This window comes from Euleptes europaea, chromosome 4 (genome assembly GCF_029931775.1).
Source record: "Euleptes europaea isolate rEulEur1 chromosome 4, rEulEur1.hap1, whole genome shotgun sequence".
Lineage (NCBI taxonomy): Eukaryota > Metazoa > Chordata > Lepidosauria > Squamata > Sphaerodactylidae > Euleptes > Euleptes europaea.
In genome coordinates, this window is record NC_079315.1 from 119,986,328 (window position 1) to 120,000,129 (window position 13,802).

The 13,802-nt window shown below is 47.3% G+C and overlaps 1 protein-coding gene across 1 annotated transcript in view; it reads right to left on the minus strand.

Annotated features, from left to right (window-relative positions):
* Nucleotides 1-13,802, minus strand: part of KIAA1328 (KIAA1328 ortholog) — a 229,045-nt gene that overhangs the window by 73,755 nt on the left and 141,488 nt on the right. The window contains exon 8 of the mRNA XM_056849086.1: nucleotides 9,848-9,952. Within this exon, the coding sequence (XP_056705064.1) occupies nucleotides 9,848-9,952 (105 nt within the window). The remainder of the gene's footprint in view (nucleotides 1-9,847; nucleotides 9,953-13,802) is intronic.

The window sequence follows — 13,802 nt, forward strand, 5'->3', positions numbered from 1 at the left end:
ATGTAAATTTTGCTTTTGTTTAACAGGTTAATACTTATGCTATGCTTCATCTCTGGTCTGTTGATCGTATTGATTTTTTCTATATAGTCCACCTTGAGTCCCAGTGGGAATGGCAGACTATAAATAATGTAAATAAATAAATAAGTATGCCACTTTGTGTTCCAAGATGGGAGATATCAATGCGGGATATGAATGCAAGATTAAACAAAGAACTCCATTGTGACACTGCCATCAACACTGAAGAAGAGTTGGTTTTTATATGCCAACTTTCTCTACCTTTTTTAAGGAAAATCCAACTGGCTTACAATTACTTTCCCTTCCTCTCCTTTGTGAGGTAGGTGGGGCTGAGAGAGTTCGGAGAGAACTGTGAGTTTGGAGAGAACTGTGACTAGCCCAAGGTCACCCAGTAGGCGGCATGTGGAGGAGTGGGTAATCGAACCCAGTTCCCAAGATTAGAGTCCACCGCTCGTGTGGAGGAGTGGGGAAACTGACCTGGTTCACCAGATTAGAGTCCGCTGCTCTTAACCGCTACACCACACTATAAAATCCAATAAAGGGGAAGGCGTAGGGGTCACTGGGTGTGTGTGTGGGGGGGAAGGTAGTTGTGAATTTCCTGCATTGTGCAGGGGGTTGGACTAGATGACCCTGGTGGATACTTCCAACTCTATGATTCTATGATTCTCTAGACTGAACCTGCTCACTCTCTCCTTGGACTTTTTGGGGGGAGAGGAACACATTTCAAGGAGAGTGTGCACCAGCAATCCTAGATGCCAGCCAGCTAACAACGGGCCCTTGCATGTTTGGCAGATAAATATCCGAAGCTGGCTCCTAAGAAACTGAAGAAGAAACTCAGGAATTTGAAATATTTCCAGCCCTGCAGGTAAGCGCTAGATTCCATGGTCTGCTCTGTGGAGCTTCACCAAAGGCAGCCAGTTACTGAGCCTAATTGTGGTCGTCATGGGATAATTCACAATACAGACATCTGTTATGCAAGAATGGGTGAAGGCATCCATCTCTGCGGCGATGCTGTGCTTATTGACAAGTTGGATTTGTATCTACCAATAAAGTCAGCATTTCCACCTTTGTGTAGATCCGATGAGGGGCATTTCATTGACCAAACAAGCAACCTCTTGCTCTGTTTCCCTCTTGTCAAAGAGACTCGCGTCTCGACACGCACCCATCTGGTCCTGAGTGGGGAGAGCAAATTTGAAAGGGCGGGAGGGAGGGCGGGAGGGAAGAAGGAAGGAAGGAAGGAAGGAAGGAAGGAAGGAGGACAGCACATGCAAAGAGGAGAGAAAGAGAACATTCTGGAAGTGGCAAATTGGCCAGCAGAACTTCTCAGAGGCTGTCAAAATGCCAGTTTTGAACTGCGGGGAAGGAAGGAGGGGAAGGAGGCGGAAAAGCAAGCAGCGTTTAAGCAAATTCATGAAGCCAGCAAGGTGGTGGAAGGTGTGATGAGATGCACCTCCAGAGACCGGGGAGGAACTCGCAAGGCAGCCAAAGTTTGGCGGCCCCAGCTGAATGGAGGCACCACCGGCAGCCGCTCCTCGAGAGACCCAGCTCCGAAATAGCAGGATGTGATGTGTGTCACGGCTGAAAAGAATTGACAGATGGCCCCAAGAGTGGAACGGCAGAGCTGCAGGGTGGAAGAGAGAGTGTGCATTTTGCCAGGGGGGTGGGGGGTGGAGAAAAAGAAAAGATTCTGCCCGAAGACAAGGACGGCCCACCCGCGAGTGAAAGACCATTTTGCTGCTAAGGAAGGAAGGAAGGAAAGAAGGAAAGAAGGAAGGATGAGAGGGAAAGAGGGAGGGAGGATGAATAGGAGAAGAATCATACAATAGAATCATAGAATCATAGAGCTGGAACGGACCACCGGGGTCATCTAGTCTAACCCCCTGCACAATGCAGGAAATTCACAACTATCTCTCTCTCTCTCACACACACACACACAGTGACCCCTACTCCATGCCCAGAAGATGGCCAAGGTGACCTCCCTCTCATGATCTGCCTAAGGTCATAGAATCAGCATTGCTGACAGATGAAGAAGAGTTGGTTTTTATATGCCAACTTTTTCTCCCACTTAAGGGAGAATCAAACCACTTACAATCACCTTCCCTTCCCCTTCCCACAACAGACACCCTGTGAGGCAGGTGGGGCTGAGAGAGCTGTGACTAGCCCAAGGCCACCCAGCTGGTTTCATGTGGAGGAGTGGAGAAACCAACCCGGTTCACCAGATTAGCCTCCACTGCTCGTGTGGAGGAGTAGGGAATCAAACCCCAGATCAGAGTCCACCGCTCCAAACCATCGCTCTTAACCACCGCACCACATTCGGATTGGGCTGCGCATTTAGAAGCTGCACGTTCGAAAGCTGCACATTCAGACTGGGCTGCGATGCGCTGCCTTGATTATGCTAAGACGCAAGAGGAAGGAGAATACAAGTCTGATGTGTGTGCACACACAGACACACGCACACAGAGCAATTCTGTGCAAGAACGCCGATCGTGTGTTTTTAACAAGCAGGAGAAATAATCCCCTTCGTCACAACCTCCCCCCTCCATTTCCTCCCTATACCAGAGATTCAGAATAGTTCTGCCGTGAAACAAAATCTTCTGAAGATCCAACAATATTTCCGATCTTGAAACGATCACCATAACGACGCACGTTCAAAGCGCTCCGAAATTCTGCGCCTGACATTTCCAGCTAACTAAAAATATCAAGAGGGGGAATCGCACGCCGGAGCTAAAAAAAACTTTAATGTGTGTGTGTGTGTGGGGGGGGGAGAACAGCAGCTCTGGATAAAGTGTGGGGTGCAAACTGTGGGAAGAAGGACAGAACCTCCCCCCAACAAGAACTGTGGATGGAGAAGGAAGGTTTCAGGCGGCAGAGCTCTGTCAAGGAACCAGATAGAGGACTTTCCGGCCAACAACACCCATACATCCTACCCGTAGACACTGGTTATCTTCGGAGGCCCTGCTTTGGTTGCTTCCCCCCCACCCCCCGCCACCATCTGAAGCTAGACGGGTGGCAACCTGAGAACGGGCCTTCTTTGTTGTAGCACCCAAACTTTGGAACTCCCTTCCCAGGGAGATTAATCTGTCTCACTCTATCAGTGTCTTCCACCAACAGGTGAAGAGTTTTGTTTTTTGTTTTTTTTATCCAGGATACCCCCCAATAATGGTATACCCTCCAATGACTGGCCCTCCTTCTGGTGTTCATGTGTTTTTAATTGAATTATTTTATCATTTTTAACTGCATTTTTAATTGCTCGGATGTTTTGAGATTTTTATGTTTGCGACCTTTGTGGACCCTAATCGGGCAGAAAGGCGGGATAAATAAGTCTTAAATAAATAAATAAACAGAACACCCATATTGCACGGAAAGGTAGGAGCAGGAGAGCTTTCCCGTGGTTCTCTGTTTCCGTTCAATGGGGAAGAGGGAGGATTCGGCACGCAGCCTCCCAGAGTGGTGGGGGCAAGCGGATTCTTTTCAAAAAATCTTTTATTAAATTTATTGTTAACAAAATTACATCAAGAGAATAAACACAAAAAAAGGAAAGAAAGGAAAAAAATACAATACAAACCCACAGACAAAAAGATACTTCTGTTTTCGTTTGTATCGAATGTAAATCTAATTAAGAAGTTACTACCTGTTCTCTAGCTACATATACAAAATTATTTTTAATTATTCCTATAACTAAAAAATCAAACTTTCCTCTATCACGCCTACATTTATTCTTCTACTCTTCAAACCCACAGATCAATTCATTTTTTTCCCTTATTACGAAAAAAAGTCAACAAATGGTTTCCAATTTTCTACAAAGTGAGACAAGTTATTTTCTCTAATCAGAGCCGTCAGTTTGGACATTTCTGCTAATTCCAACAGCTTGACAAGCCATTCCTCTATTGTAGGTATATATGAAGTTTTCCATTTTTGTGCATATAATATTGTTGTTGCTGAAATCATACATAAAATCATACATAAAAACAAACATTCATTTTTTTTCCAAACTGGCTATCCATAAAGGAATTGGGGAATGTGGATTCTTGAAGGCTCTCGGAATTGGGATTGTTTTGAAAGAGCGTCGGTGAGCTCTGGCCTCTGTAGAAAGTGCTCAGTCCAGGGTGGTGTAGAGGTTAAGAGCAGTGGTTTGGAGTGGTGGACTCTGATCTGGAGAACAGGGTTTGATTCCCCACTCCTACACATGAGCGACGGAGGCTAATCTGGTGAACTGGATTTGTTTCCCCAGCTGGGTGACCTTGGGCTAGTCACTCCTCTCTCAGCCCCACCTACTTCACAGGGTGTCTGTTGTGGGGAGAGGAAGGGAAGGGAAGGTGTAAGCCGGTTTGATTCTTCCTTAAGTGGTAGAGAAAGTCAGCATATAAAGACCAACTCTTCTTCTTCTTCAAGGGAGGGGCTATCACGAAGATTCATAACGCTCCCCAGGGGCCTGGGGAGATCTTCATAGGATCACTGTGATTCATAATTACATTTGTCTCTTACCTTTTTCCTAAGAGTAATTATTCCATTTTGTCCTCACTCCCGCCCCGTCAGCTAGGATGGAGAGTCAACTGGCCAGCTCACAGCTATCCAGCAAGCTTTGCGGCTGAGTGGAGATTTAATCCACATTCAATGCTATTGCAGTGTGGAGAACCAGCATGGTAGAGTGGTTAAGAGCGGTGGTTAGGAGCAGTGGACTCTAATCTGGAGAGACAGGTTTGATTCCCCACTCCTCCACGTGAGCGTTGGACTCTAATCTGGAGAACTGGGTCGGTTTCCCCACTCCTACCGATGAAGCCAGCTGGGTGGCAGTGGGCAAGTCACAGTTCTATTAGAGCTCTCTCAACCCCACCTACTTCACAAAGTGTCAGTCGTGGGGAGGGGAAGGTGATTGTAAGCTGGTTTGATTCATCCTTAAGTGGTAGAGAAAGTCGGCATATAAAGACTAACTCCTCCCCCTGCTCCTTCTTGCATTGCAACGGCACGCTCAGTAAGGACGTCGAAATACAAATGCCAGTACAGCATACAATTGTGTCCCTTAAAACAAGAAAGCTATGGAGAGATGGATCTGACTTTGTGAGGGAAGTCTACTGACATGCATGATATCTTCAGTTAATGGAGGGAGGGGAAATCAGCAAGGATGGCTGACGAGAGCTTGCACGTGGACTACTTTCTCGTTGCCTTGACATGGGCAAGGTACATATTATCTTTGTAATGTAAGTCTTACAAAATGACCCTTTATAACACACACTGAATATAAAATAATTCTTTTATACAGTGCTTCTTCATCTACTGTATGCTGCAAGTTGTCTCCTTCATGTAGCAGCCAAATTCTGTGTGGTTAACAAGCTCCTAGGTTTCACTTGTTTCATAGGGGTTAACTTCCTCAGAACATTCTCAAACTTCCAAACTTCTTTCTGAGCAGGATCTTAATGGGATACATTAGCACATACATAGAGTTCCTCAGATCCTTATATGATGTTTTTATCTTAGGCTATGCTGTTTTGTTCTCTTGATGAGTTACACCAATAGTTGGGTACCATTTATATTTTGTTGGTCTTGTACATTTAGTACCTGACTCCCCCCAGTTCATCATTATTTGGCGTGGCCAGACATGAGATACAGGGCAAAGTTGTGATATGTCTCAGGAAACAGAGTATCCCAAGGCTGAGATGGTTTAAGGGTGAGACATAATTACGCCCCGCGTTACTAGCAGAGCATCCGCCTGACAAACAGGCAGTCTTAAGGCAGTCCTTCTCTAAATCGCTCCCCTACCACCCCAGCCTTTTGAAAGGCATCCGTCTTCAACAATCATGCTGAAATACAAGGGCAGACGAGTGGGTCGCTTTTAAAAATTTCACCTCTCCCAGATGTCAGAAGTGTGAACGGAAGCAGGTGTGGAGCGTACTGATCTTACTGATCACTCAACAAAGTGGGTACTTGAACACGTAGCAGGCCATCTGCGTCGGAGAGATGGGACTTTTTTTTAATGACATCCAATTGGAGGTGGTTATGTTTTGATAATGCATTGAAGTGTCTTTCGCGCCAGAGGAAGGCGTGCAAAAGCAACTACAGAAAAACAAACTGCCATGGACCATTCGTCTTCCTAACCATGGGGTAACAACCACACAAAGCCATATTCTTATCTGCCAGGCCGGATGAATTCCAAGCATGCAAAGCTTTGGCATACAGGAGCAGTGTCGGATGCGAGATCTGGGACCCGGAGCATCACACTTCCCATTAGAAAGAATAGTTCTTACAAGGTTAGCTTGAGAGAGAGGGGGAAACCCATGATGGCATTTGAACAGTGTTTGGGTAATGCCACTAGAGGTATAGCCAGTGTAGTGTAGTAGTTAGGAGCGGTGGGCTCTAATCTAATCTGAAGAACCGGGTTGGTTTCCCCACTCCTATACATGAAGCCTGTGGGCTAGTCACAGTTCTCTCCGAACTCTCTCAGCCCCACCTACCTCACAAGGTGTCTGTTGTGGGGAGGGGAATCGAAGGTGATTGTAAGCCTGTCTGATTCTTCCTTAAGTGGTAGAGAAAGTCAGCATATAAAAACCAACTAAAATACTCTTCCTCCCCGCTCTTCTTCCTGGTCCCACTGTAACATAGTCCAGGACTGGTAACAGCTAGACAATGAGGAAACTGAAATTGTTCCAGACTTTCTATTCCTTGGCTCCATCATCAACCAAAAGGGAGACTGCAGCCAAGAAATCAGAAGGAGATTGAGACTGGGAAGGGCAGCCATGAAGGAGCTAGAAAAAATTCTTAAGTGTAAGGATGTGTCACTGGCCCCCAAAATTAAGTTAATTCATGCCATTGTATTCCCCATTATTATCTATGGGTGTGAAAGCTGGACATTGAAGAAAGCTGATAGGGAGAAAGTAGATTCCTTTGAAATGTGGTGTTGGAGGAAAGTTTCACGAATACCGTGGGCCGCCAAAAAGATAAATAACTGGGTTGTAGATCAAATCAAGCCCGAACTCTCCCTAGAAGCGAAAATGACTTCACTGAGGCTATCTACTGAGGAGTAGGAAGAGTTGCTTTTTATACGCTGATTTTCTCTAAGGAGTCTCAAACTGGCTTACAATTTCCCTTTCCTTCCTCTTCCCACAGCAGACACCGTGTGAAATAGGTGGGGCCGAGAGAGTCCGGAGAGAACTGTGACTAGCCCAAAGTCACCCAGTTGGCTTTATGCATAGGAGTGGGGAAACCAACCCGTGTCACCAGATTACCCGTGTCTGCCGCTCATGTGGAGGAGTGGGGAATCGAACCCGGTTCTCCAGGTTAAGAGTCCGCCGCTCTTAACCACTACATTACTCCACGCCAGCTCACCCCCTAGGTGGCCACCAAACTAAAACATACACAAGAGCCCTTTTTGAAACCATCAAAACCACCCATCCCCAAAGCCCCCACAGTTAAAACAAGAACAGAGGCCCTCCAAGAGACACGCAGCCCCCTTTGAGGCCCAAAGCGCATCCCTGCCAACCCCCCTCTCATCGCCAAGCCCCGCCACGGCCTCCCTTCGCGGCCCCTCTGTGCCAAGGACCTTTCCTCTCGCCCTGGTGCAGGCCAGCCAGACACGCGCACTCCCTCGCCTCCTTTCCCTCCCAGCAGATAATAGACAATAAATTGCAATTACATTTGGTAATTGCAGATAATTAACTCAAAATGAGGAGTTAATTATAAAAAATATGTTTTTTCGGGTGGTGATTGTATCGTTTATTCTCGCTCAGAACTCGAATGCCTCGGCTGAGCAAGTTTAATACTTTTAAATACTTTTTAACTTAGGGGGGGTGAGGGGAACCCGAACACTGAGTTTTTCTTTCCTTTGTTTTTTGATGGAGCTTTGCTTAGCTGAGAATGAAAATTAAGATTTTACTCCGGGAGAAGTTCGTGTCAACCAGGAGGTGCAGATAGCTTCTTTCCCCCCTGATCGTTTTATTTTATTTCATTTTAATAGTAAAAGTCTCTAGAATTTTAATGATACAGTCAGGCTGCTCGGCCCCGTTCTCCAGCCCCGCAATCACCAGCACCCTTTTTCTGAGACTGAAGCAAACATCGCTTCCATATTCAAATGCATAAAAGGGAGACAAATGGACTTGTCGTCTTCGCCTCCTCTGGCTTTACATTAGATTAAATTATTTAGGGAGCATTCATCTGGTAACCTTTGCAGAACTGATGAATGAATACGGGAAACAAACTTTTCGACGTCTCACTGCCAAACTTCGCAACCAGCTGGCACCGAGACTGGGGAGCTCAAAAGCGCATGCTAACATTGAAAAATTACTGTGGGTTCCATCAGGGGAGTGCGCGCGAGAGAGAGATGGACAATCTCATGGAATCTGCAAGTCGTATTTCGTATACGCCACTTTATTTCCCTGCCTCTGCCACTATCTAGGTGGGCTGCTGTGGCTTAATCCACCTGTTATCAAAGGATAGGCAGGTGCTTGAGGGTAGATTCTTTAAAGGGGATAAAATCTACATTTTCAATGTCTCCCCCTCAATGGTTATGGAATGTAAAAAGCAATAAAGATTGAGTCGACTTACTGCATCTCTATCTTTAAAAAAAAAATCAGTCTTATCAGCACAAGGAAGATCTGGGTGGGAGGAAAAACCCACCCCATGCCAAACAGAACACATGACATGTTATAGATACACAGTCCCCAATCCAAATTCCAAAGCAAGGTGACTAGCAGTGCAATCCTAAGGAGAGTTACTCCAGTGTAAGCCCACTGAAATGAATAATGACAATAACCTTTTGTGATGTAGCTAGATGCAAGGCCAGGAAAGGAGGAGGAGGAGCAGAAGAAAAAGCAGAAGAGGAAGGACTGGTTTTTATATGCTGACTTTCTCTACCACTTAAGGGGCTCTGGCTTAGTGGAAGAGCCTCTGCTTTGCATGAAGAAGGTCTCCGGTTCAATCCCTAGCATCTCCAATTAAAAGGACCAGGCAGTAGGTGATGGGAATGACCTCTGCCTGAGACCCTGGAGAGCTGCTGCCAGTCTGAGTAGACAATACTAACTTTGATGAACCTTGATGGTCTGATTCAGCATAAGGCAGATTCATGTGTTCATGTGTTAAGAATCAAGCCTCCTGAGTGACCTTGGGCTAGTCACAGGTCTCTTAGAGCTCTCTCAGCCCCACCTACATCACAGGTTGTCTGTTGTGGGGAGGGGAAAGGAAGGTGATTGTAATTGGGGGGAGGTAGTTGTGAATTTCCTGCATTGTGCAGGGGGGTGGACTTGATGACCCTGGTGGTCCTTTCCAACTTTATGATTCTATGATTATAAGTAAGTTTGATTCTTCCTTAAGTGGTAGAGAAAGTCAGCATATAAAAACCAACTCTTCTTCCATTCTTTCTGGCTTTCTGGAGCCAGCGTGGTGTAGTGGTTAAGAGCAGTGGTTTGGAGCGGTGGAGTATGATCTGGAGAACCGGGTTTGATTCCCCACTCCTCCACATGAGCGGCAGATGCTAATCTGGTGAGCTGGATTTGTTTCCCCACTCCTCCACACAAAGCCAGCAGGATGGCCTTGGGCTAGTCACAGGTCTCTTTGAGCTCTCTCAGCCCCACCTACCTCACAGGGTGTCTGTTGTGGGGAGGGGAAGGGAAGGTGATTGTCAGCCGGTTTGATTCATCCTTAAGTGGGAGAGAAAGTTGGCATATAAAAACCAACTCTTCTTCTTGTAGCATTTAAACCAAAAAACGGGGGGGGGGGGAGCCCATGCAGATGCCAAAGATAATGTGTGTTTTGTTGGGCACCTTGCAAAACCCTTCAGAGAGAGCATAAAATATTTTGAGATGTTAAAGTCCTTCAGAGGGGGAGCGCGGGGCAAAGGCGTTACCTGAGGACCCCACCAGGGCCATTCATCATGGGGTCCGGCCCGCCGGGCCTCATCAGCACCGACTCGACGAGAAGGTCTTCTGAGTTAGGACGATGGCCTTTACACCTGCAGGAAAGAAGAACACTTCAGGTCAAACTTGAACGGCTCGGAGCCAGAGGGCTGCCCTTTGCTCCTTCCCTCTGCCGCCCTTCTTCTAGTTACTTGATCTCGCAGTTAGTGCTTCGCCCCAAATCCAGCACCGTCCCTAAATTTACAGGCTCCCCCATGTTGGGCATTTCTACCCTTCTTCTTTATGTCACTTGTGTGCCCATACTGAGTAATCCTACTCCCCTTTTCCACACGTGTTTTTCTCCATCTAGTGGTCGCTTTGATATTTCATTGCTGTATCTCTGGTTTGGCCAGGCTAGCCCAATTTCACTTGGGTGCCCGTACTGAGTCATTCCCTCTCCCCCTTTCTCACATGTGGTTTTCTCCCTCTATTGGTCGCTTCAATATTTCAACGCTGTATCTCTGGTTTTGGGCCTAATCTCATCAGATCACAGAAGCTAAGTAGGGCTGGCCCTGGCTAGTATTTGGACGGGAGACCTGCAAGGAATACCAGGGTTGTGATGTGGAGGCAGGCAATGACAAACCACCTCTGAACGCCTCTTGCTGTGAAAACCTGACGGGGTCGCCATAAGTCAGCTGTGACTTGGTGACACTTTCCCACACCAGCTCTGGTGGACTTCGCTGTACTTTTCAAGTGTTTGGGAAAGCACCAGTGATACATCGATGAAATATCAAAGTGACCATTAGAGGGAGCAAAACTCATGCAGAAAAGGGGGGGAACCGACACAATATGGGCACACAAAGGATGACATAAGACATGTGGAAAAGCCCACTATCTCAAACAGATTGGGAAGTTCTGCAAATGCACCCCCTGGTGCAGGCACAGAGCAGGTCCACCAGCAAAGCGGGGGGGGGGGGGAGCATGTGCTCTGGCAAGGGTGGTCAGCCTTCAGGTGGGGCCCAGAATTACTACTGACCATCAGACTACAGAGATCAGTTTCCTTGGACAAAATGGCAGCTTCATGGGGCAAACTCTACAGCCTATAATAGACTGTAGACGAAATCCCTCCACAAGTCCCGCCCTCCATAGCCACCAACCCAAATCTCCAGGTGTTTCCCAGACAGCAGTTGGCAACCCCAGCTGTGGCCCACTGAAAGCATGACTGGCTGGGAGCTCCTGAATTCAGCACTTAAAATCCCCTCCAAAATCCAGTAAACTCCAAATTCAAAAGATGCAAGAGATTAATTTTGCTTCTTTCTTTCATTTGGACACCCACAACCGGGTTTTTTTGGGCAGGTCCTTTCTTTTCCTTCCCTTCCCAGCAGGGATAATAACAACAACAGCAGCAGCAGCAACAACAACAACAACAACAGGTATTTTAATACCATAATAATAGGTATGTTTAGACTGAAGAGAAGACCGAGAGGGGATATGATAACCATCTTCAAGTACTTGAAGGGTTGTCATATAGAGGATGGTGCTGAGTTGTTTTCTGTTGCCCCAGAAAGTTGGACCAGAACCAACAGGTTGAAATTAAATCAGAAGAGTTTCCGTCTAGACATTAGGAAGAATATTCTAACAGAGCGGTTCCTCACTGGAACAGGCTTCCTCAGGAGGTGGTCAGCTCTCCTTCCCTGCAGGTTTTTAAGTAGAGGCTAGATGGCCATCTGTCAGCAATGCTGATTCTATGACCTTAAGAAGATCATGAGAGAGAAGGCATCTTGGCCATCTTCTGAGCATGGAGTAGTGGTCACTGGGGGTGTGGGGGGGAGGTAGTTGTCAATTTCCTGCGTTGTGCAGGGGGTTGGACTAGATGACCCTGGTGTTCCCTTCCAACTCTATGAAATAACTACTACAACAACAACAACAATAACAATAATGTTTCATGTATAGCCAATCCTCCCCCAGCGAACCAGGCTCAGGGAGGCTAACATCATATACATGTAGGTATAATACAAAATTTAAGATGATCTAAAACCATAATTCACATAGTCTATACAGATGGCAAAGTCTGCCGCGCTCCAGGTCTCTCCGCAAAGCACACATAAGTTACAAAAATCTAAACTTGTTTTGAAAACCCAAAACGGCAAGCAGGACTCTCGGGTTTCTGATCGACCGGCTCGATTCCGGACTTAATAGCAGAGCTGCCGCTGCAGGTGTGAACCGTCTCTGCAAATTTCTAAAACCCCTGCCAAAAATTTTAAAAAGGGGATGGGGGAAGAATGACGGTTCTGATGTGCCTTTGATCTGCCGTGCTCACCGTGAAGCCACCGTCAATGACTGTTGAGAGATTGCAGCTGGTGCTGAACGCGGCCGTCTGTCACCATGCTGTGTTGGGGGGGGCAGAAAAGAAGAGAGGGGGCGCATGGGCACGCAGGTGTGAGTGGAAGAAATACCACAGACAGCACACCAGTAAGCCTGGCATCTATTTGGACTTCCAAGAGTACTGGAGGAGAGGAGCCATGGCTCAGTGGTAGACCACATGCTTGGCATGCAGAAGGTTCAATCCCAGGTTCAGTCCCTGGCATCTCCAGCTAAAGGGACCAGGCAAGTAGGTGATGTGAAAGACCTCTGCCTGAGACTCTGGAGAGCCATGGGCAGGGTCTGTGACTCAGTGGTAGAGCATCTGCTTGGCATGCAGAAGGTCCCAGGTTCAATCCCTGGCATCTCCAGTTAAAGGGACCAGGCAAGTAGGTGAAAGAACCCTGCCTGAGACCCTGGAGCCTTGGGGAGGGTTTGTGGCTCAATGGTAAAGTACCTGCTTGGCATGCAGAAGGTCCCAGGTTCAACTCCCACCATCTCCAGTTAAAGGGACTATGCAAGTAGGTAATGTGAAAGACCCCTGCCTGAGACCCTGGAGAGCCATGGGTAGGGTCTGTGACTCAGTGGTAGAGCATCAGGTCCCAGGTTCAATCCCCGGCATCTTCAGTTAAAGGGACCAGGCAAGTAGGTGATGTGAAAGAACCCTGCCTGAGACCCTGGAGAGCCATGGGTAGGGTCTGTGGCTCAGTGGTAGAGCACCTGCTTGGCATGCAGAAGGCTCCAGGTTCAATCCCCGGTATCTCCAGTTAAAGGGACTGGGCAAGTAGGTGATGTGAAAGATCCCTGCCTGAGACCCTAGAGAGCCACTGCCGGTCTGAGTAGACATTACTCTGATGGACCAATGGGGAGGGGCCGTGGCTCAGTGGTAGAGCATCTGTTTGGCATGCAGAAGGCTCCAGGTTCGATCCCTGGCATCTCCAGTTAAAAGGACTAGGCAAGGAGTTGATGTGAAAGACCTCTGCCGAGGACCCTGGAGAGCAGCTACCGGCCTGAGTAGACAATACTGACTTTGCTGGACCATGGGTCTGATTCAGTATAAGGCAGCATCAGGTGTTCATGTGAGGGAAGAAACCGAACAGGATGAAAAAAGGATATTGTCGGCTTCTCCATGGCTGCTCCTTTCATGCAAAGTAAAGTTCCATAGAACGTGCCACCCATCAGAATCGGGATATAATGGATGCGAGGAAACACCATTAAGAAGGCCTCGCCATAAAGACATTTAAGAGTCCCGTAGATGGGCAGTGGATGCTCTACCAAGTGCTCCAAGAACGCTTTGCGAACCGCAGTGTTGCCTCGCCTTGGCTGCAGCCTCCCGCCTGTTCTTCCCCCATTAGCGGAAACATATGCATGGATTTAAGATCCTTGATCATTAAAAACCCATCTGCTCCTACTTAGTGCCTCACCTTTGTTTGTGACCCCAGTAGTCTTCTAAAGTACACAGCTCTGATTGCCTCTGAGCAAACAGGCGTTGGGAAAACCAAAGCAGAACAATTGGTTGCAGGGAAATATCTATTGCAGGCGGTGGCGGAGAGCTCTGGAACGTTGGGACTTTGGGGAAACTACATTCCCCATAATTACCTGCAC